The sequence below is a fragment of the Nansenia antarctica genome, assembly GCF_963989245.1.
Source record: "Nansenia antarctica genome assembly, chromosome: 7".
Taxonomy (NCBI): Eukaryota; Metazoa; Chordata; class Actinopteri; order Argentiniformes; family Microstomatidae; genus Nansenia; species Nansenia antarctica.
Window position 1 is genome coordinate 6,421,244 of NC_137677.1, and position 24,216 is coordinate 6,445,459.

Genomic DNA, 24,216 nt, shown 5'->3' on the forward strand with positions numbered 1-24,216 from the left:
TTATCGCTAACAGCCCCGGTTGACAACCTTTTTTCCCTCTGAGGTTCAATCAATATCAAAACCTGTCAGAACAGTTAAACGCAGACATTATTCAGAAGACAAACAAACTAATCAGGTGGGCAGAGAAACTGGGCCTGACGTCTGTGTGTGTCTCGGTAGCAGAACAACCGCCGATTCAGTTCAAGGGGACGACCGGAGGATGTGGCTTAGAGTCGAGCTCTGCACACACAGATCCAGTCCTTCTGGCTGCCATTTGGGCTGAGTTATGTTGAGAAACGCGCTCCTTTGCGTCACGGGGAGACCAAACACAAAAGGAAGACATTAAAGTGGCCGTTACTTACATTTACATGCTTATTTCCCTTTGTTGTGGTAATTGACAGGAGGTCATAAATCTATGCCATTAAAATATGTAATAAAATCAGAGTGCATGACTCTGGGTAACAGAGCGGATATCAACTTTATGCTCTTCTCTGGGCCAATAAAGTGGAAACCGCACACATCCAAACCTGAACATAAAACCCAACTGGAACTTCAGAGAGTCAAGACCAGTTCTAGAGAGAACTGGGTTTCTGTGTGTGCTCGCGCAAAAAAAGAAAAGAAAAGTTGACCACATCGCAAATGCAAGAAGAACGTCTCAGGACAAAAGCGGGTCAGAGATTCAGGGGTGTATGCAGAGTTCAACACATTACCAGAAGTGGGTGTTAATGTGATAAGGAGTCCATATTCGCTTGTGTGTGTAACTGTACTGTACTGTAACTGTACACCTTCAAGCTGAGTTGTAACAGAAAAGGAAAAGGGATATTCTTCTTACCTACCTGGTTGCGCGTTTTATGCGATTTCTGCAGCCACACCCTCCACTGGTCGTAGAGTTTGATTGACATGCCGCTGCAGCCGTAGGCGTGTTTGCGGACCCAGCCGAAGAACTGCTTCAGCTCCCGCCGCAGGGTGGAGTTCTGCTCGCTGGACTTAGGGTCACATGACCCGGTCTGCAGCCGCTCTGCCCCGGAGAGAACGGTAAAAAAACGGGAGACAAAAGAGGAGACAGCGTGGTCAAGGTTAGTCAGGACAGGACAGCAGGCCGGAGGAGGAGGAGGAGGAGCTCTGGTCTACAGCTCAGCCTCACTCCGCCTGGGACCAGAGGCCTCTGTACTGACAGCATGGGCCAGTCTCACCTCTACTCTGGCTGAAATATTCAACATTCAACATTCAATCCAAAGACATATTGTAATAATCACATACGCTGTCGTTTCGGTGGTTCACTCTTATGAGCGGACGTGTTCCGTTGAATCATGATATTAAAAAAGATTCACAAAACGGATTTGTAGCAATTCCTACGTTGTGTAAAGGCTAAAGCTTCCAGAGGATCGCCCGCCTGCCACAACCAATCCTCCATGCCAAACAGCAGAGCCTGATAACAACTTCCTTCCTCCTGCCAGCAAATACCACATAACCTATGTGACCCATTATCTGGTGTTGTACTCCCAAAATCTGGTTCCACTCAGCGTTTACGTCCTGTCTGCAGCTGACAGACGGCATTTAAAGTTGATCAATCTTTGAAGACTAACGAAAGAATCTATCAAATGTTTCCCCCTCAGCCCCCTATGCCTTTTAATCCCCCGATCCCCCGATCTTTATCATGGTATTTGATGTTTTGTTTTCACTGGAGTCACATACGGTTTGGATCTCATTCTTCCAGGATGTCGAAGCTAAGGTTGTTGTTATTTTTGGGTTTAACTGGCAATGAGAGGTTGATTATTAAAGGAACAATTTAATGTGTCTTGAGCTATAATAACAACGTTTGATCTAAAAGAAAACTTTGGGAACTATTAAAACTCCACAACATCGTGTTTTTAATATGAAACCTTCTGTGCGTGTGCTTTACTGAAGATAATTACGTTTAATACCTCATCCATGTGAAAAACTACATAGAAAATGTATGCAACAAGTGCTGAGGAATGTCACAAAAGTTCCCACATGCCTATGTATGATGTTACTAAAAAACCTCTGACCTTATATACGATATCTATCCTCTACCCAAACGAGTACAGACTGTATAACCTAAACCCATCATGTGTGACATTACTAAATACTTATGAGCTGTTATAAGGACCATATTTATCTATCCCTGACGATACTGAAAGAAGCACATGTAAAACCCCCCAAATAACCCACGTATACTACTGAAGCCCCTCTTTCCCAGGGCTGTGAGCCTGCAGTAATACCCACCACTGTGGGGTGTGGAGGCGGCTGTAGGGTGGCTCCAGTCACTCCAGATGCCTGCCTTCCTGGAGCCGTAGATGCCCACCGGGTTACAGCGCACCTGGACGAAGTACACCGTCCCCGCCCTGAGGCCCGCAAGCCGACAGGACGTCTGATTCCCCACGTCATCCACCACCTGAGCACAACATCAAAGACGCCATATATAAAATGAATATAAAAGTGAATATTTGGGTTCTAAGTCGAGCTAGGAAACACGCTGAGGCTATAAACCACCCTGTACGGTAGGTTAGCGTAGCGGTCTGAAGTTCATCTATGAGAGACTTGAGGGTGAAAAACTGAATCCAATACAACAAGCATGCCCAAGCTTGAGCTTAACAACTAGTACTGGATGTGTTCCTGGGAGAGGCTCTGACACACAAGCATCTCAAATATTTACACAGATAAAAAGATGCCGTAGATCTGGCACTGTGTCAGAGAGAGAGAGAGGGAGAGAGAAGGAAAGAAAGAAAGGAAGAAAGAGAAGAGAGAGAGAGAGAAAGAGAGAGAGAGACTGCATAAAAATGTCAGCAGTTGCCCATTTGTGATTTTATGCCTGAGACGACGGTGACCGAGCTCCCTTCATCTTAGAGACGGAGAAAGAGGGAATGAGAGAGAGAGGGAGGGGGAACGAGAGAGATGGAGGCTGTGAAAGAGAGAGAGAGAGAGAGAGAGAGAGAGAGAGAGAGAGAGAGAGAGAGAGAGAGAGAGAGAGACCATCGTATAAAGATTAGATGCGGGAGGGGGAGAGGGAAAATTCAATAATAAAAGTGCGGTTACCTTCCATTCACTGCTGTCTTCCAGCCGGTAGCGTATCTGGTACTTGGCCTGGAAGAGGAAGTCTTTGAGGGCCGGGGGGCTTCCCCAGTGCACAGTCAACTGGTCCTCAAGCTCCCCCACACGATTCACATGGACGTTGTCCGGAGGGTCTGTGGTCACTGCAACAATAGGGATGGGGACACACGTTTAGTCGTAAAGCAGTGTAGAGACTTACAGTGCCCTCCATAAGTATTGGAAAGTATTGGACGCATTTTGTCTTTTTTTTATTTTGTATATATACTCCTGTAAAGCTCCTATAGCCTATAGAGTTCCTATGTTTTCCAGATTGTATTTTAAATCAAACAATTAAAATTGGGTGGCGTAGTGCACTAAGGCACATGCCACGTAATCGTAAAAAAAGTTGATATTCTCAGCTTTAATTAAAAAAAAATCAGATTCTCAATTTTCTCTATTTATACATAGTCCCCCTATTTCAGGGCGCCAAAAAGGTTGTCATATGTGCAGGCGTAAGAGAGTTCTCAATGTTTCATGTTGATTCCAGGCTTTGTGTTTGCTATTGGAGTCTGCTATTGGTGTCTGTCAACATGAGGACCAAAGAGATATCAATGATAAGCCTGACATATCATATCATGTTGTTGTTTTTTAAGGCTACACCATAACTGTGCCTCCTGAAACCTCTCCACCCCGCTGTTCAGTTTAACTACTGTATATATATAAATACAAATATATGAAGAAATCCTTCTTCTACATTATACTGTCAATAGCCCCTGGCCTGAGCAGAGATTACTTTTCTTGCGATGACTGATGGACAGATGATTCTCTTACTTAGACTAAATGTATTTGTTGTAAGTCGCTTTGGATAAAGGCGGCTACATAAAAAAAAAAAAAAAACATAGACTAACATCTTTAAAAAAGAAAGACAGCACTAGTGAGTTCAGCATTCACAAACGGGTTGGTAGGCCAAGTAAGACTTACAGTGGATGACAGAAGAATGCTCCCCATAATTAAGAAAAAAAAAAACAGTTGTCCCACAGATCAGGAACACTCTCCAGGAGGTAGGCATGAATGTAGGCAGGAGGTAGAACTACCATCCGCACAATACATTGCCAGCCAAACTACAGAGTCATTTCACTGCCAGGTGAAAACCTCTAGTTAACCTAGTTTTAAAAGGATGGCCAGGATACATTTAGCTAAAAAGTACCTCAAAAGCCTGCAGAGCTCTGGAAAACGGATAGACAGACAACCCAAAATGATCATTTAAGTTAATTAAGTTTGAAGAAAAAAAAGCTACCCAAGATTGACAAAATACCACCTCATCTGTGAAACATGGTGGGGGGGGGGTGCTATGGTTTGGCTGCCACACAAACCGGCTAACTTGTCTTAATTGATGATGTCCTGCGGCAGCAGAATGTATTCTGAAGTGTACCGAAACACCATGTCTGTTTGAGTACAGAGTAAATAAGTAAATGCCTCCAAATTCATTCGAATGGTCTCTCCATCGTATAGTGTAATGTATACTGTAAATACAGTATTGACTCCAAATATACTGCCACGGCAACTAGGGAGTTTTGCAGGGCCAACAAGTGGAACATTCTTGACTAGCCAAGACAATCTGCAGATTTAAATCCAATTGAACAACATTATCTGATGATTGATTTAGGCAAAAAGACCTCAAAACAAACAAGTGAAAATGGCTGCAGTACAGGCCTGGCAGATAGACCCAGTGTCTGGTAGGGCCAGTGCATTGTAGACTTCAGGCACTTACTACATGCAAAGGATTGTCAACTAAATACTAAACATGAGTATTTAATTTTGAACATTATATTATCTTTTGGAACTCTGAAATAGGGGTGAAATGATGAACCCTGTCTACATTCAGTGAATCCATTGAATTAAAGCTGAGAATCTCTACTTTAAAGTAGAGTAAACCTTGTTAAAGTACGTAAATATGTATACCGTATGCCATGTCATGTATGGTGCACAACACACAAAAATGTACCACAGGGTTTATGTCCAACTAGCACGCAGAAGGCCTAAATACTGTAGCAATATCATAGACACTCAAATATATGTTGAAACGGGCCAATTCGTTTCGGATTGAACAAAAATGAAAAGAAAGAGAATATAGAATTGTTCCAAGATTGTCAATATTAATCCATCATGAGATTGGAGCAGCCCAGACCCTACTACAATAAAAGTTGATATAATTTATTGGAGTACTGTACTACAATAAGAGTTGATATATATTGTAGTACACTACTCCAATAAATTAACTAAATTAAATGAGGAGTATAATATATATTTTATGATTTCATTTATAAAAACAAATCTACAGCATATAAACAATCAAAGTGAGGTGGCTGTGTCCTCTGGGTGACCCTGCAGAGTGTCTGTACCCAGAGCCCACATCTCCCCCTGTGAGGAACCTCCTGGTAAATATTGTACAACCCGGCTCAGACGGAGACAGCTATATGTAGACACCACAGTCATGCTCCCTGAATAAAACATGTTGATGAGCGTAGGGTCTGTGCTGCTGTCCAGCAATGACCGCTCACTCCCACGTACCCTCTGATTCAATATTTCACTTAAGAAGTTGAACTTTTGTCCACTGCACATTTATGGTCTGTCTGCTGTGCCTATACTGTAAGTGAACAGTGACATTCTGTGATTGTTTGTATGTATGTTTTGCCAACCTTACCTGTATGTTACAAAACACGGAACATAACATACTCGATATTTTCTAAATACGTTCTATTTAATACCCTCTTTCTTCCTGTCATCCCTTCTCATTAACTCTTTATCTCTCTCTCTGAGCATCCCTGGCTTTGTCGATGACACTGACACTTCCTAACTTTCTTCCTCTGTGTGTGTGAGGATGACAGCCTGTGTTAATGACGGTAGTCGGGGAAGCGGGGGGTAATCAGGCCAGTCTGTTTGTGCCTCTCCTCCTCCCTAGGCTGATGATTTATGCAGACAGTACTTTTGTCCTGGGTTTCAACATTAAAAAAACATGCTTTTCCCACTGCAATAGAGGGCTCTGAAAGAAGTACTTTGATGGAGCTGACAGAGAGAGCGAGAGAGAGAGAAAGAGAGAGGGAGAGAGAGAGAAAGCGAGAGAGAGAGAGAGAGAGAGAGAGAGAGAGAGAGAGTCAGAGAAAGAAAAGAGACAAACAAAGAGACTGAGAAAGAGGGAGAGACAGAAAGAGAGACAGAAAGAGAGACAGAAAGAGAGACAGAAAGAGAGACAGAAAGAGAGACTGAAAGAGAGCGCATCACAGACAAACTGTCAGCAGCTTGCCCATTTATGATTTTCTGCCTGAGAACTCCACAGCTCCCTTCATTTCCGTTGTTTGTGTACTGATGCACTTTATTGCTTTTATCAAGTTCGCCCCCGGAGGGACAGAAAATCAGGGAGTGAAAAATTCCAGAAGTTATTGTTTCCGTTATGGAGAGGGTGATAAAATAAGAGAGTCGGGGTTGCCTCATGTTGTTGGCATCCCTGACAGATCCCTCCTTCCTTCCGGCCTTCCTTCTAGCTACCTGGTGTGTCTCACGGTGTGGCAGAGAGGGGGGCAGGGAGAGGGACACACAGGTCACTCTCTGTGTCGTACTGTCTGACCACAGGGACACCCCTAAACACCCCTAAACCCTAGGATTTACAACATTAGAACGTACGGCTGGTGATGTTCAATACTTATTCCATATTATACAACAGTTAGGTCCGACCAAGTAATTTGATTGGACAAGAGGCATTCCATGAGTTACGATATACAGTATAACAGCACTGGGACTTTTAACTATACTGTATGTATCACTCCGCCGCACAGATGTTCTACTAAATGACCGTTAATTAGACTACATGTTTGTGTTCAGGTTACTAGGTAACAGTCCATTTGAAGTTCAGTTGCGGAACTATTTTTTGTTTATTTTTATGATTAAATAAACAGACAAATCATAATCTGTTGTCGCATATTACTGTTAACTAATAAATCGCGCTGTAGAACTGTTGTATAAAAGCAATATCACACTCGAGGTCGTGCTGTTATACTGAATATCAGCACGGCTGTGATCGTCTTTGGTACTCGTGCTGCGGCCTCGTACCTACGACCGAATCACAGCCGTGCTGATATTCAGTATAACACACTCCCTCTCCCTAGCTGGCAAACTACTCATCAATCATTATTTTAATTTTCTATTTTATTATCATTTAGCCAGCTATAAGCTATAAAATGAAGAACATGCAAATGAATATCAAAAAAATATATTTTTTATCTTTCTTAACTTCCCTCATATATTTACACATTTGTAGACCATCGTACTCTTTATGCTGTAAATAGAATCTGCCACATCGTCTGATGTGAGGTGAACTTTTACGACAGTTCAGTTTATCTTTCAGACTCACAGCCAGAACCCATAAAATTGTTATAGGGATGGATTGAGAACACAGAAAATTCCCCCTTCTCACAAGACAGTGTGTTAGCCATATGCAGGAGATCCGGCGGTGAGTGAGCGAGTGAGGGAAGTGAGGCGAGGAGAGGAGAGGAGAGGAGAGGAGAGGAGAGGAGAAGAGAGGATGAGCTCATTGAAGGGAGGGGCGGTTGGCAGTTCTGCTGCTGTAAGTAACAATGATGGACACCGGCGAACGGAAGCATTTATCATACTCCTCCCCGCCTTGTTGCCATACCGATGACAGGACACTTTGAAGGCATGCCCGGTCTGACAGGTAAGGGGCGGTGCAGGGAGGAGGGCCGGGCTGAACGGAGAGACCTGGCTAAAGTTTCACCCACTTACCCACATCCAGGATATCCAGAGTGATGACACTGGAGGTGGCTGAGCCGAGCTGATTGGACGCCTCCACCCAGATCTCGTAGGGGGTGAAGAGGGCCAGGTCGCGGGGGATGTAACACGTGTAGCGGTGCCCTGTGCTGTAGTCCTCGCAGTCCCTCTCTCGCCCGTACCACCTGCACAGGGTCGCAATAACAATAACCTCAATTATTCTCATTATCGTGCTGCCGAAAAGCAAAGAAGCAGAACAATATTCAGTTCCAGTTAGCATTAGTGTGAAATACAGTACAGTAGTTATTGTTTGGTACCTGTACTATATCAATGACAATAAAGACCATTCATTCATTCATTCATTCATTCATAGTGTAAGTGAACTGACAGGCCATCACACAAGTCTTTGCATTTATTCTATGTTTCAGTCACACACATTAGCTAATGTAGGCAATTTAGAAGGTGAAATTGGAGTGCTTGTGTTCCAGGTGATGTATCTAACATTAGTCACTAGGCCTAGGCTACCGTAGCAGTAGAGATAGTTGGGGGTTGGGTGATCACCTGGGAGATGCTGGAGACGCTGTGGCTCTCACCTCAATTTGTACTTGAGGGTGTATTTGGTTCGGATGAAGGTTTCGCCCCGCCCCCCGGGGGTCCACTTGCAGCTGAGGTCTTTGGTGTTCCTGGACCAGCAGGTTAGGTTGACCGGCTTCTCCGGAGGCACTACGCATGAAACAAGTGAGAGACAGAGAGAGACAGGGCTGGTGAGGATACTCAAGACTGGTTGGTTATGCAATAGCCATCATAGGCCATCACAGAGACATCAGCACAGCAGGCGCTCTGATTTTAACATCACATCAAGGTCTCAGGACGACACGCTGGCACATGGTTGTATGGTTGTGCTGAAGTAGATTATCCTGTCTGAGTTTGCAACGATTCGGTAGTTTTTATATCCTGTTGTATTTATTGTACTATTTTTATGTGCTTTCCCCATTGGGGGGACAAATAAAGTTGATCTAATCTAATCTAATTCAGGGGACTGGTCCAGTTGATGACAACCTAACTACAACATACAACAGACAATTCGTGAGCTTAGAATGATAGGGTTCTATCTCCGTTTAGGGTAGTTCAGAGATATTGAGCGTCAACGTTTTTACATTCCATTATGTTTTGTGAGATGGAACCTTTGTATTTTATGAATTACTAACTAAAAAATGGCAACATTTAAAAAAATAACACCACACAGGCATTAATAAACACCTAATGGATCAGATTATGTAAAAAACTCAATTTTGACAAAAGTGGAGATAGAACCTTATAATTCTAACGTCACGAACAGACAATTCTCACAACCCATCAGCTGTGTTCTCTAGGTATTGGCTCTGGCCTGAGACTCACAGACAGCCTCTATGGTTCTAATAGAAAAGAAACGCTTTTGACCTTGGACTCTAGTGGTGGTAAATATGTCTGCAGAAGCCTCTGGGCAAAAGCTTATTGTCAAGCACACATGTACAATAATGCATTTACTCTGTCATACCCTGTGCCTAAGCCAAACCTGGGAGATATAGTAGATAGATTAGAGTGGGGGGTAATATAACAGGCTTTAAAAGCATAGCCAAAGCAGAGCAGACAGATTAGAATCACAAAAGGCTTTTATGTTGGGGAGGGAAACTAAATCCTACATACACAAAAAAAACAACAACATGTCTTTATGTGTCTCGTTGTAAACGCCCTGCCCTCAGCTGTGTACTCAGACAGTATTGATGCACACAAACAAATGAATACATCAATATTTTCTTGTAGCCCCTTCAACACTCAACCGGCTCTATCTTCCTAATCACCATCTGTGTACTTACACACCATAGCCCCTGAGGACACGAACCAACTCCAGAAGCAGTCATGGTCACACTTTACACAGACTACATCTTTTAAAGGTTTAATGAAGCCAAACTAAACCCTTTAGAAGGCATGGCTCGCCTAATAATTCAGAAGCATTGGTCACACTATATAAAGGCTGATAGAACAAGTACATCTGTTGCTTTTTAACCACCCTTTACCTACCGGTAGTTTGACATTTTGCTTAGAAATATATGGATTTGGGCCTTATAAACGGTTTACCACCCATTTATTAAGCCTTTATAAGAGTCGTTTAAAGTCGGACCATAGGGGTTGAGGGCCTCCTGCCTGCCTGCCTGGTACTTTTGTAACTTTTGTCACTTATTGTGACTGCCAATAGCTGCCTCCTGGTCCTAGTATACAGTAATTTCTTACTCACTTACTATAGACAAATGTTGTTGTAAGTCGCTTTGGATAAAAGTGTCTGCTAAAATGTCCGAAATGTAAATGTTAAAATGTGAATGGTCCTTACTGCCCACGTAGAGGCAGGACCCTGCCAGGACGTGCCCGTCGCTGCTGTGGCACACCAGGTTGTCCCCCGACTGCTGCTGGGAGCCGTTGAGCCGGTGGAGGGTGACGCTCAGGGCGCTGGGGCCGAGCACGCCGTAGGTGCTGCTGGACAGGCGCTTCCCGTTCAGGGTCCAGTGCAGCGTGCTGGCGTGCAGCCCCATCTCGGCGCTCACCGTGCAGGTGGCCGTCAGGCTGGAGCCCATACGCAGGGCCGGGTCCTGGGGGAAGATCACAGCCACATCTGTGGGGGGGGGGGGGTAGGGTTGGAGGGGTACGGAGACACTTAGTTAGATATGCATCGTTCGTTCTTCATTGTTAGATATGAACACCTAGGAGAGACACTAAAATATACTATGAGAATTACACATTTTGAAGTTTTCTTTTCTTGGTCTTAACCTTCGTCAGAATTAATAGTTTATCACAGGCAACCTTTAGTCTCTTAACAAGCTTGGTGGGAAAGTATGTAAGAAGGAGTTAGAAGAAGGTGCTCTTTGGAGGGAGGAGGAAACGTTAGTCCGTTTTTGGAGTGCGGACTGGACCAGTATGTAACAACACGGAGAGGAGCAGCACATATTTATGACTCCAGAGTAATGAAGTGGATTTATGGTTCCACGGGAGGATCACTTAAAAAGGTCAGACAAGGTTGTTGGTCAAATTCTTGAATTGCTTTTCCATCCCACCACACTATTCCTTGTGCTCCTCTCCGTCGATTATATGATTGATGCTTATGAGAAAAACCCTGAAAAGCGTTACTGTTTGAATGTGTTACCACTGTCTGTGTTCCTTAAGGGACACTCAAGGGTTAATGTGTGGAGGTTTATTAAGTGTGCTCTTGGTGGGCGGTAGACAAGCTATCTAACATGTGTGCCAATATGCTTCTCTGAGCTTGAGTCTGACTGCTTAAGGAGGATTTGGTGCGAGGCAAATTGTGAGAAGAAATTGTGTCACCTGACTGGGCGAACTGAGTTAACACTTCACATGAATATTAATGTTCATGTTGAAGAGAAACAGTTGATCATTGTCAACAGTTGATCATCATCATTGTCAGTTGAAAGCTTTAGATGAACTTAAAACAATTAAAAAACGTTTGCTGCATACTGATATGAGATCATTGTGCATAAGAGGTCCATTATACATAATACATACATGACTTGTGGGATATTAATGTAGTATTACAGTATTAGGCAGGCCTATGAATACCATCATTCAACAGGCATCCACTTGATTTGTTCAGGATATTTATATTATACAAGTTGTTGTTAGTTGTTATATAAATCAATGTGAAATGTTTTGTAAAAGGATGGAACTCAAGATGCCTTTGTAGTCTTGGTTTCCAAACTTTGTTTTCCATTCATAGGCAATTAACAAGTAGATTAAAATAAAACAGAATAAAACAGAATGGAAAAACGTCATGATATGTGTTTTAATATTATCTCAAATATTCATTCATTATTGTAGCCTATTATGTGCGCCTCACTACATTTTTAAGTATTTGATGACAACTTGGCAACACATGTATGCCGGACCTGTGTTATGCACCAGCAGTATTGACACAGTACACATACCTATCTAGTTACATTCTTGTGCGTTGTAATATTTACATTAGATGTAACTTTGACAAATCGGGGGGGCTTGGCTCTCCCCTCCCCTCAAGATCAGTCCAAATTGAACATACCCGAAACGAGTTAAGCCAAGGGAAAGGCTTAATCTTGTCGGCTGGTCACGAAATCATTCTTATGAGATCTATTAGGTAGGGCTACTTACGTGTTGATGAGGATAGCACACGTGGAACCAACAGCCAGAGGGACAACAAGGTGATCATGCCTGATCTCAGATCTAAACCTTTTTGCCTTTTCTTGTCCTTTCTCTCTTCTTGCTCTTTTCCCTCGAAACACACTCGCGGGGTTTCTCACTCGCGGGAGAAAAGTGAAATGGAACTGGATCCAGCTCCCCAGTCAACAGGCTGACCTACAACTTTTACATCGAATGATCGGAGCTCCGTCAGTAAGTCTCTGTGGCTTGTTTGGACTGATTGCATGCAAAGTAACTAACCCCAGGTTTACTTGTAGTTTAGTGAGGGTTTGCTTTGGTTTGGTGCACGCCTCACCAGGCTAAAACATTCAAGTTGATACTTTAATAAGCCCCTCCCTTGTCTTTCCCACATAGTCTCCAAGTCATTATATTGCTTGTCTATCTCCATCCCCAAGAAAGAATCAAAGAAAATATGATCATTCGGTATTATAATAATCCGCCTTTATAGTTCTAATCTAGACGTATCTCCAGGCACTTGGACAATTGCAATATTGGCAATTGTTGAATTGTATTAATAGGGAAGGGATGTTTATATTGGTATAACTCATAAACCCACCCACAGCATGGGGTGCACTTAGGTCATTAACGTTTTTCACCTGCAGCCTGCAGGCCCAGGGATATTATTCAGTAGTAGAGCCTATTAGCTCTTAGATTCCAGTCTAATAAATGTTTTATTACAAGGAGGTAGTGGCATTTCGCAATGTTTGTAAGGCGTGTCTGTCTGGTCTGGGACATGAGGGCATGCATTTATAATGGGATGCATTAATTATTGCTTTCACTTTATGCCACAAGGTAGGGCTCTTTGCTGTTTCCACACACCTGTCAACAATTATGGTAGCCTAGGTTACCCTATACAGTTACCAGATAGTGTATGACATATCTCCATATTAAATGTTCTGCATGGTTCATCTAATTAGGCCATTTAAGACTTTTTCAATTATAATCCCAATTTCAATGTGAGGCCTACATAAATACATCGTGACGTTAGAATTATAAGGTTCTATCTCAATTTTTGTCAAAATTGAGTTTTTTACATAATCTGATCCATTAGGTGTTTATTAATGCCTGTGTGGTGTTATTTTAAAAATGTTGACATTTTTGAGTTAGTAATTCATATAATACAAAGGTTCCATCTCACAGAACATAATGGAATGTAAAAACTTTGACGCTCAATATCTCTGAACTGCCCTAAACGGAGATAGAACCTTATCATTCTAAACGGAGATAGAACCTTATCATTCTAAGCTCATGAAATGTAGGGCATTATGTTGTTATATTTTGCATGAATTACTATTCTCCTACTTAATATATTTTATGGAGGGATGTTTATATAATCATACATTTATGATTGCCTAAAAAATGCATTATAATAATAATGTATGGTCAGGCTTGCTGCAGTGCCCTGGTAGAGGACAGGGAGAGAGGGGGGCAGTGATGTTCCTCAGACTCAGAGAGGAGTGACGACACCCAGGATCCCTTGGCTTTGCACAAGATTACCAGAGCAGATAGAAGCAACACTCCATCTGAGAGACACAGAACAGAGAGCCAGCCCAGTAAAAGCACCAGTGCTTCGTCGAGGCTGTGGTGGTCCCAAATCCGGCTGTGAAATGCTCCCGTTCGGAGTGGGGGGCTTCTGCGCCCTGGTCTCGCTGCTCCTGGCCGGGCTGGCGATGGCATCGTCCTCTGATCTGTTTGACAACCAACTGGGCGACATCAATTACTGCAAGAAACAATGCCAGATCACCATCAAAAACAAAAGCCCGGCTAAAGTAAGTGATATCCAGAATAATAAACCGTTATAGGATCTCTACGTCTGTATAGCATATTACATAATTCTCAGCAGTGTGACAGTTGAAATTATTCCATTATTTTAAGGCTACATTTCGACATTTTCAAAAAAACGTTACACCGACATTTAATACCCTATACAGGAATATCGTATGTCGCTAAACATAATAGAAATAGATCCCGTTAATCGTTGCAATGTAGCAATATGGGGCATTAGATCTGAATGGCTCGATGCGTAATTACGGCCCGTGATTTTAATTCTAATTGGCATGCTTATCATGCAGTCGCAACATGTCCGTGTCTTCGTCTTTTGCACTGAGTGGATATTATCCTGCACGATTAGGCCTAAATATTGTTTTATGACGCATCTCTTGCAAATTGCTATGCATTTCTCCAGCTACTATCCGATTCATCTCCATCTGATCTAGGCTACAATGTGTAGGCTTGTTCATTACTATGCTACATAATGTCGGGATGTACATGCACATTAAATGAACTCATAAAACATATTGTGGGGGGCAACATCTAGATCTAGCAGATGGCTCTGCAATACAGACAGATCCTGATTTCATATTGGCGTATGAGTGCTGACATAGGCCAATCTTATTTGGCCTCCCTAGAACAGCAAGCCATGTAACCAAAATATGCAAATAAATAAAGTAGATTTTAATTGATTACAATAATACAGCATAGGTTGAATAATTCACACGAGACTGCATGGAAATGACGCACTGGTTAGGTAGCCTAACGAATGAGTTCAGTGTCCTATCTAACGGTAACTCTAACGGTTCCATCGGATGGAGTTTTTATTTCCCCACCTCCTCCTCCTCCTTCTCATCTGTTCAGCAGCACAGGTGTGGTTCAGACATCATGCAGGGCAGCAAAAATCTATCACTGGCACAACTATGCGGAATCACCTGTTTCCAAACACTGCACCATACACCACACCGTGACGTTAGAATTATAAGGTTCTATCTCCATTTTTGTCAAAAATTTAGTTTTTTACATAATCTGATCCATTAGGTGTTTATTAATGCCTGTGTGTTGTTATTTCTTTTTAAATGTTGACATTTTTGAGTTAGTAATTCATCAAATACGAAGGTTCCATCTCACAGAACATATAATGGAATGTAAAAACTTTGACCCTCAATATCTCTAAACTACCCTAAACGGAGATAGAACCTTATCATTCTAAACTCACGACACACACAGTCCCTAAAGCTTAGCCCGTTATTGACGCGTGCGTATTTTGTTGCAACAGATAGATAAGCACCTTATTATAGTGGCATAATTGCGCTTTAATTAATAACTGATGTTCTGTTTGTTCACGGCAGCGTCATTGCAGCTGTTGAATAAGCGAATTAATATGTATATGTAGGCCTATAAAAAAAGAAAAAAAAGAATCATGGGTCAACATAAAGTCCCGCCAGACCCACAATGAAACATGGAAAAAAGGCAATAAATGGAAGGAATGATACCCATGACCCTGTAAATACTGTAAATACGCCTGTAAACCGTTGATGGTCGGTGGGGGAAAATCTCTTTGTCTCGCATGCGCCCGGTTACGTCGCAGGTGGGCGCTGTTTCATCACATTGTAGGACCGTAGCCGAACTAGGCCTAGAAAACTAAACCTGTGACAAAAGTCGGTCTATATTTTCCATAAATGCCAGGTCAAGCTGTAGGCTAAGCTTATTCCACAGTAGGCCTATCTTTACCTATACTTAGGCTATACGAGTAAACAAAACAAGTTAAAATCAGTCACATTGTCATATTGTGACATGGACATGCATAACGTGTACAATAACAGAAGGATCACAGGCTGTACTGATGTGTATTGATTGTATATTGTATGTTAACTGCTTAATTAGTTTCAATTGTATTTTAACTGCTTGTTAGTTTTAATTGTATGTCATTTCCTCCCCTATAGGACTCCATACTGAACGCCTGTCATCGTGGCTGCCGTCTCTATTCCATCTGTCAGTTTGTGAACGGCAATGCCGGCTTCAACACCAGCAGGGAGGAGTGTCAAGGAGGTGAGGCCGCCATGTCTGACTCATGCCAGGGGGGTGGCGTCTCGGAGAGGTGTGGGTGCCACAGCCGTGCCACACTGTGCACCCACCCACACCATGTGGGATGTCCCATAAAACCCCAGCTGTGGTCCGTGACTCGTCATTGTAGTCGTCACTTCTGCTAAATGTTTTTTTGTTTTTAAATCTAAAAGAAGCTGTGCATCTAGGCAACAATAACAACAAAAAAAGGGTTTATATCTTAGCGAAGTATCTATTGTCTTGCGCTAAGCGTCAAGACAAGATAGCTCTTCATTCACCATGTATTGTGGATGCTGGAGAGGTTAGATCACAATACTTGGGAAGGATAACAGTGGAGTCCCACATGTGAAACAGAGAGGTGGTGTCTCTGGCTGTACTGAGGCTGTTCCCCCGTGTCTGTGGCTTGTTTATTGAAAATCAATCGTGTGATGGGCTGGTCCTCCCTGGTCCAGGAGCCAGGTGGGCCCAAATGTTCCCTGGTTCCCAGTATTGATGACTGTTGTGAGGGGAGGGACGCACTGGCAAACAGATGCTGTGTGCTTTTCTCTCTGTATTCCTCTTTGTCTGTTTCTAACTCCTTATATGTGTCTCTCAATCTTTCCCCCTTATCTCTCTCTCTCTCTCTCTCTCTCTCTCTGCAGCCTGCCAGGAGGCCTACAGCAAGCTGCTGGAACAGGAGGCCTGCAGCACAGGCTGTGCCAGCCAACCTTCTGAACCCGAGCTCAAGAGGAGGAAGGTGAGGATGATCACTCAGCAAATCACACCTACACGCCCACACACACACACACACACACACACACACACACACACACAACCAATCACATCCACACATGCATGCACACACACACACACGTGACCAATCACATCCACACACACCCACACAAATACACACACACACACACACACACAACCAACCACACCCACACACACACACACATGCACACACACACACACACACACACAACCAATCACATCCACACATGCATGCACACACACAAACACACACACACACACACACACACACACACACACACAAACACTTCCACAGATACACACAGATTGTGCATTGTGCTGTAGTAAGCAGTCCTTAACTCAGGCAGTGTCACCTCTTGCTGTGTGCAGCTGAAGGCCATGGCCCACCGCCCCAAGCCCCCCTCGGTCATGGACACCGTGTCCAGCTGGTGCAACGACATCGTCAGCTCCGCCCAGAGCTTCATCTCCTCCACCTGGACCTTCTACCTGCAGGCTGACGACGGCAAGGTGGTGGTCTTCCAGGTGGGTCACTGATAGGGAAGGGCTTTAGTCTCTCTCAGACTCTCACCTTACTGTGGTTCAACCTCAGACACGGACGGTATAGGGGGAGACCAGGGAGGGGCAAACCAGGACTCCAATTACGCATTGTCTCTTTAGAGGTGTCCTTATTTGGAAGTGCCCCCAGCACCCCAACACCCCAACACACCCCAGGGCACTCCTAAAACTCAAGTAACAGAGTTGAACTGTTCCCAAACACACAAGCATGAGAAGAAGAGGAGTTATTTATGGGATGTATTTGCCTATTACAGCATAGACAAGACAGCTGCTCTAAATCTACGAGAAAGAGACAAAGGCCGTTTGTGAACCCTCTCGTAAAGTGAGATGTGGTACCCTAAGGTGGAATTATGACAACAACAGTCTTCATGTGTTTCTTTCTTTAGTTATGGGTAAGGGGGTGGGGGGGGGGGGTGTGTGGAGGGGAGGGGAGGGGTGGGGGGGTGATAGATGCTCTGGTTTTATGGCAGTGACATGCTAGCTAGCAGAGGAGAGAGCGAGGCTTTGCGAGGCTGTAGAGCCTGTGTTTAGCGGGGCCGCTGGCTGGCCGCCACGTGCTTGACGGATGGACTCGCGAGGTAAAGAAACAATAGACGAACACTAAAGGCTGAGGGACGGCGGTTAGGGACGCCAAAGCCATGCCACCACCTCCACAGTACAAATCACTACCGCGCAGACAGACAGAATGAGCGCGTTCGTCCTCAGAGGCTATACAGGGGTGTCGGGGGCGGGGGGGGGGGGGGGGGGGGGGGCGGGGGGGCTGTGGGCTTACCGCCTCAGGCGTCAAGTGGGGAAAAAAACAACAACAGGGAATGGTTATGAGAGCTCTTGTGGTGGCAGTTTGTTTCGATGACTGTCATGATTGCAGTAGCTTTACTGTAAAGGGCTTGACCAGAGAACCCTATTTACTACGTGTGCCACGAAATGCAGTGGATCTGACCGAAAATAGATTGATTCGAATGTCGGAGTGTGTAAGCCACCTTGTGGAACAAATTGGCCGTCATGCAGCGTTTGCTGTCGGTTTGAACGTCGGTTTTTATGGGTCATTGACGCACATGAAGTGGAGGCGGATGACTCTGCTTTGGTACCTAACTGTGCCTGTGACCAGAAGACAGACTCACACCAAAAGACCTGATTTTAGTCTGAGGTACTAATGTACACAGTCTTGGCGCATGTACACAACCAATGTTCAGTAACCGGTGGGCTAGTAACACACACACACACACACACACACACACACACACACACACACACACACACACACACTCACACATTTGAATACTTTAGATGGGTTCACAGTAAAGCATTACATCAAAGAACCCAAAATATAACAGAGGTCATACAGAGTGTCAAGGGTACAGGTAATACCGTCTTCGCCACACAGCTAAGCTTCCTATAACAGCTGACACAGAACAATATCTTGCAAGCTGCTTGACTTTTTTCTTATAGAGGCCTCAATTTGAAGACCACGTGCTGTGCAGGTAGTGCACATGTCCAAGGCGGCCAATTATCAGTATTACTAGTGAAACCTGAAGCCAAGGCCGCTAATAAGTGTGACGACGGACCGGTATTTTAACAGTTCTGTAGAAAAGAATTATTTCGTGCACAAATGGAACAAGCAGCCTACTACTTACCCAAACACACACACTCACACACACACACACACACACACGCACACACACACACACTCACACACTCACACACACACACACACACACACACACACACACTTATCCTAGACAGTGGAATAGTTTTGATCAAAACAGTTTCTTTGGTTGCTCAAGGCAAGCCACCTGTATGTATGTATGTGTGTGTGTGTGTGTGTGTGTGTGTGTGTGTGTGTGTGTGTGTGTGTGTGTGTGTGTGCGCGTGTGTGTGTGTGTGTGTGTGGGGACGGGGGACGGGATGGTCGTCTAAGTCCATAAACCCACCCCAGATCCCACCGGGGGATGCTTCTCCAGGGCTCAGCTCTCTCTAACTGTCTCTCAGGGCTGCAGCCTCCTGCCCTGACACGGGGTTAAGTGGCAGCCTACCACCCCAATCATGCTTACTCCTCCCAATTCACCCTGTCTTCTTCCTGGACTCCTCTGAGGTAATCAGCCAGAGTCAACCTGTTTCCTCTGTGTGTGTGACTGTGTGTGTGTGTGTGTGTGTGTGTGTGTGTGTGTGTCTGTGTGTGTCTGTGTCTGTGTGTGTGTGTGTGTGTGTCTGTGTCTGTGTGTGTGTGTCTGTGTCTGTGTGTGTCTGTGTGTGTGTGTGTCTGTGTGTGTGTGTGTGTGTCTGTGTGTGTGTGTCTGTGTCTGTGTGTGTGTGTCTGTGTCTGTGTGTGTGTCTGTGTCTGTGTCTGTGTGTGTGTGTGTGTGTGTGTCTGTGTGTGTGTCTGTGTGTGTGTGTGTGTGTGTGTGTGTCTGTGTGTGTGTGTCTGTGTCTGTGTGTGTGTGTGTGTGTGTGTGTGTGTCTGTGTGTGTGTCTGTGTCTGTGTGTGTGTGTGTCTGTGTCTGTGTGTGTGTGACTGTGTCTGTGTGTGTGTCTGTGTGTGTGTCTGTGTGTGTGTCTGTGTCTGTGTCTGTGTCTGTGTCTGTGTGTGTGTGTGTGTGTGTGTGTGTGTGTGTGTGTGTGTGTGTGTGTGAGAGAGAGAAAGAGAGAGAGACAGGGAAGAGAAGAGAGAGAAAGAGAGAGAGACAGGGAAGAGAAGAGAGAGAGACAGGGAAGAGAAGAGAAGAGAGAGAGAGAGAGAGAAAGAGAAAGAAAACACACAATCAGACAGGGCCAGGGCTCACCTCCTCACTGATTGGGGGGACGGAGTTTGTTTGGAATAGGGGAGTCGTCGTGACGATGTTACACATGGACATTCCTCAATTCCTCACCAGTGGATCATGGACATGGTCCAGAGTCGGGGGGTAGAAGAGGAAGGTAGACACATCCGTAGAAATACAATCAATTTGATTTGAATTCGAATTTAATCATTAAAATATATTTCGATGGATACACCCCCCTCCCGCCCCCCAAATAAGGGGACCCTCCTAACCCTAACCCAGATAAGTGGAATGATATTATGCCCCCTCCCCCCTTTTCCCCGTTGCTCTCTCTGCCTTCTAAAGCCATACAAAGCACCTATGGCATTCCCTGCAATAATGCATGACAGATGTATACATCAGGCAGACCCCGGTCCTACTGATGGCCAGATCTCTGCAGTCTGCAGCCAATAAGTACTAACATCCTCAGATGTTCCACTTTTCCCTTCTCCTGTCCCCCCCCCGTCCCCCCCCCAGTGTTGCATCTGGTTTCAATGCATGGAGTGAAGGCATCGCCATCGATAAAAAAAACGGTTGTGAAATAGGTTTGAAAATAATAGGAAACCTTTTCGGACAGACGAACCATGTGTGCCTACCGTATATGTATCCGTATCTAAACGATTGATAATGACTGTTTACGTCCAGGGGAGACCAGGGGAGACTGGTGGAGGTGGAGAGGAGAGGACGGGGCTCATTGTCATGCACCGAGTGGACTGAGGAATGCTATAAAACGTGTGTGTTCCATGTATCACAATAAACCCCGTCCAATTTCTGTCTCCACCAGGCCTCCGCTGGCTAGGGACCAACTTAATGTTTGTGCTTGTCAAGTTTACAGCTCGCCGGGTCTCTCAGAACGGACTCCATTGTTATGAATGTGTGTTATGAAGTCGATTTCCCCCTGAAAATCCTTCAAAAGTGAATGCGGTCATGATACTTTGTTTTCGCGACGAAACCCTTGTTTATTTGACTCTCTAGAAGTATAGCCAATACAATTCCTCATCGCTTTGGCGTAGTGGCGCAACAATACAGTGAGACATCACATCACACAACACAGCGATGACTAGACCGCTGAAAAATGTCAGAATCAGTCTCTCTCTACGAGTGTGCAGTTGACTTCAGCCCACAGTTTAAAGGGCATGGCCGTATAAAGGTATCTCTGCTGAGGCGTGCGGTACTACAGCTGCGCTGAGTGGCCCTGCCGCTGCTGCCAGCGCGCGTTGTTGTTGATTGAGGTTCAGTAGAGGGTAACCAAAATCCTCTTTTAATGAGTTCTCCAGGGGGAGCCAGAAACACAGTCCACGGAACGAAAGCTGCCTCCGCTGACAGAGCAGGATCAGTGTGTGTGTGTGTGTGTGTATGTGTGTGTGTGTGTGTGTGTGTGTGTGTGTGTGTGTGTGTGTGTGCGTATGTGTGTGGGTGTGTGTGTATGTGTGGGTAGGGGGGTGTGTGTATGTGTGTGTGTGTGTATGTATGTGTGTGTGTGTGTGTGTGTGTGTGTGTGTGTGTGTGTATGTGTGTGCGTATGTGTGGGTGGGTGTGTGTGTGTGAGGATGGGTGTGTGTGTGTGTGTGTGTGTGTGTGTGTGTGGGAGTGTGTGTATGTGTGGGTGGGTGTGTGTGTGTGTGTGTGTGTGTGAGGATGGGTGTGTGTGTGTGCGTGCGTGCACACGTGATGCACGTTCTCTCTCCAAGCCAAGTGTTTTTTCCACTCCTCTACGAGGGAGAAAGAATGGTGGAGACACAGTCAAGCAGACAGACTCAAAGACAGACAGCGAATTGGGCAATCAGGGGTCATTTTAATGAAGTAAGAGCGAAAGCATCGTTTAAACCTGCGAGACGGCCACCGGGGCGCGCAATCTACACCTTAGCAGGGTTTCACCGCCACCCTGGTTGGCTTTCGGAGGTGTAGATAAGTGAGGCTAATTTTATTCCTTATAATGTAGGTAGCTATGTGGGTGTGGGTGGGTGTGTGTGTGTGTGCGTGGCCTGTCGACCTGTCTAAATAATAAAGTCCGCCGTACAGATTAAAGTTGAAACCTGAAATTCAATGTGTCCCTTTTTCTTGTCTTTTGTTTTAGTTCATGTGGCAGTAACGTTGCCTCTATTTCCAGGTCCTCCATGGTGTCTCTACACTGACACTGCTACGCTTTTGTTTTGAGTATTCTTAGTCCCCGGCTTTCATTATGGTCAAACCACACTCTGTTAAACACTGTTAAGTCACTTTTCCAGTGAACTATAGGTCCCGGCTGCATGTAATTACCCCGCTTGACTCTGACGGTGTTTGTTGATCCCTCCCAGAGCCAGCCAGACATGGAGTACTCCCTGCCCGAGCTGCAGGCCCCGCGCTCCAGCGTGGCGGACAAGCCCTGGCCGCAGGTCCACTCCCACACCCAGAGGCCCCACGGTGAGGCGGCTGCCCCGGTGCCTGCTGCTGCACCCTCCCTCACACTCTCGCCGCTGACGCTCTCTCTCACACACACACACACACACATGCACGCACACATGCACGCACGCACACATGCACGCACGCACACATGCACTCACACACACACACACACACACATGCACGCACACATGCACGCACACACACACATACACACACACGCACGCGCACACACACACACACACACACACACACACACACACACACACACACATACACACACACACAAATACAGAGAAAGGTAAAAATAGGATTCCATTGGTTCTTCAGCAGCACTGCAGTTTTCCTGGAAATGTTTTAATAAAACCAGTAGAATATGTGTCAGCCAGAGCTGTGGATGGTTTCCCTGTGTGCAGGTGCCAGAGGGCACGGGGAGAAGGGAGCAGCCAAAGCAGGGGCCAAGGGGAAGCACCCAGTCCAGCACACGGACGACCCCACTGCTGAACATGATTTCCTGGGCTGTATGTCAAGGTGAGGAGTTATGGGTGGGATTGAACCAAACAAACCAGTCCAGCCTTCCAAAGCATTCATTCAAGACATGCCTAAAGGTAGACCACATTGAATGTGACAAAAATATCAGTGACCAGTGTCGGTGAGTAGTTCCACTACATATTATATATATATATATATATATATATATATATATATATATATATATATGTAATAGCACAACTATTAGTTTAACTACATTTTGCTGTCTTGGTGGTACAGTGGTTAAACTAAATTCAAATCTTAGGAGTGTGTTTTCAGCAGTTAACGACTGAGCTACAGTCACTACTGGTTACATTTTCCCCCAAAACAAATAAAGAAATAGGAATTAACTATTATTTTAGCCCTTGAACTTGAACAAATGTCCCTAATATTTATATATTCCCTCATTGCTTCCTGTCTCGTTACTTGGTTCCACCTCACCTGGTTTCTTTCTCAGTGATTTCAGAGCATTTCACTTGTTGTTTCACTTTCTGTCATAAGGACTGGTCATCTGTTATTAGCCAACTATATTTCTCTCAAGCTTTGCTTTATTTAGTGTAGTCCAACGTCAATTTAGTCAAGTTGTCAACACTGTCCCAACACAACCCAACACTGTCACTGACAATGTATTAAGAAGAGAAACAAGTTTTCATCCTAATACCTTTCCACTCTTTCTCTCCCTCCCCCATTTTCTCTGTTCTCTCTGTTCTCTCTGTTCTCTCTGTTTCTCTTGTCTTCCCTCCCTTCTGCCCCAGGCGCTCTGGCCTGCCTCGCTGGATCCTGGCCGCGTGTCTGTTCCTCTCCATCATGGTGATGCTGTGGCTAAGCTGTGCCAGCCTGGTCACCGCCCCAGAGCAGCACATCAAAACACAGGTAACCACACACACACACACACACACACACACACACGTGCACGCATGCACAGACACACACACACAAACACACACACACACACACACACATGTGCACGCATGCACAGACACACACACACACACACGCACGCATGCACAGACACACACACACACACACGTGCACGCATGCACAGACACACACACACACACACACACACACACACACACACACATTTGCACACATGTACAGACACACACACACACACACACACAAACACACACACACACACAGTCTAATGAATCACCAATCGCATGTTCTTTCAGCTGAGCATTAATGGAGACAAGGAGTTCCTGGATGACGTGCAGAAGGTCAACCCTTACCACCTGACCCCTATGATTGCTGTAGCCATCGACCAATCAGAGGACAGTGAGGAGGCGGGACCTCTGCCAGTTAAGGTTGACCTTAACAAGACATCTCTCTA

The 24,216-nt window shown here is 44.9% G+C and overlaps 2 protein-coding genes across 2 annotated transcripts in view; one reads left to right on the forward strand and one right to left on the reverse strand.

Annotated features, from left to right (window-relative positions):
* Positions 1-180: 180 nt before the first annotated feature.
* Positions 181-12,040, reverse strand: crlf1b (cytokine receptor-like factor 1b; the record flags this gene model as incomplete). The annotated part of the gene is made up of 8 exons (XM_080536032.1): positions 181-283; positions 763-997; positions 2,227-2,395; positions 3,037-3,194; positions 7,828-7,997; positions 8,406-8,535; positions 10,181-10,459; positions 11,983-12,040. 8 exons carry the CDS (start codon positions 12,038-12,040, stop codon positions 181-183), a joined length of 1,302 nt encoding a protein of 433 aa, XP_080392158.1.
* Positions 12,041-13,637: 1,597 nt separating this feature from the next.
* tmem59l (transmembrane protein 59-like) overlaps positions 13,638-24,216 on the forward strand; it is a gene marked incomplete at both ends in the record, with an annotated part of 10,580 nt that continues 1 nt past the window's right edge. Inside the window, 8 exons of the mRNA XM_080536163.1 lie at positions 13,638-13,799; positions 15,747-15,852; positions 16,509-16,603; positions 16,990-17,142; positions 22,268-22,373; positions 22,769-22,883; positions 23,639-23,756; positions 24,059-24,216. The exon at positions 24,059-24,216 is cut by the window's right edge and continues 1 nt beyond it. Coding sequence (XP_080392289.1) covers positions 13,638-13,799; positions 15,747-15,852; positions 16,509-16,603; positions 16,990-17,142; positions 22,268-22,373; positions 22,769-22,883; positions 23,639-23,756; positions 24,059-24,216 — 1,013 coding nt within the window. The remainder of the gene's footprint in view (positions 13,800-15,746; positions 15,853-16,508; positions 16,604-16,989; positions 17,143-22,267; positions 22,374-22,768; positions 22,884-23,638; positions 23,757-24,058) is intronic.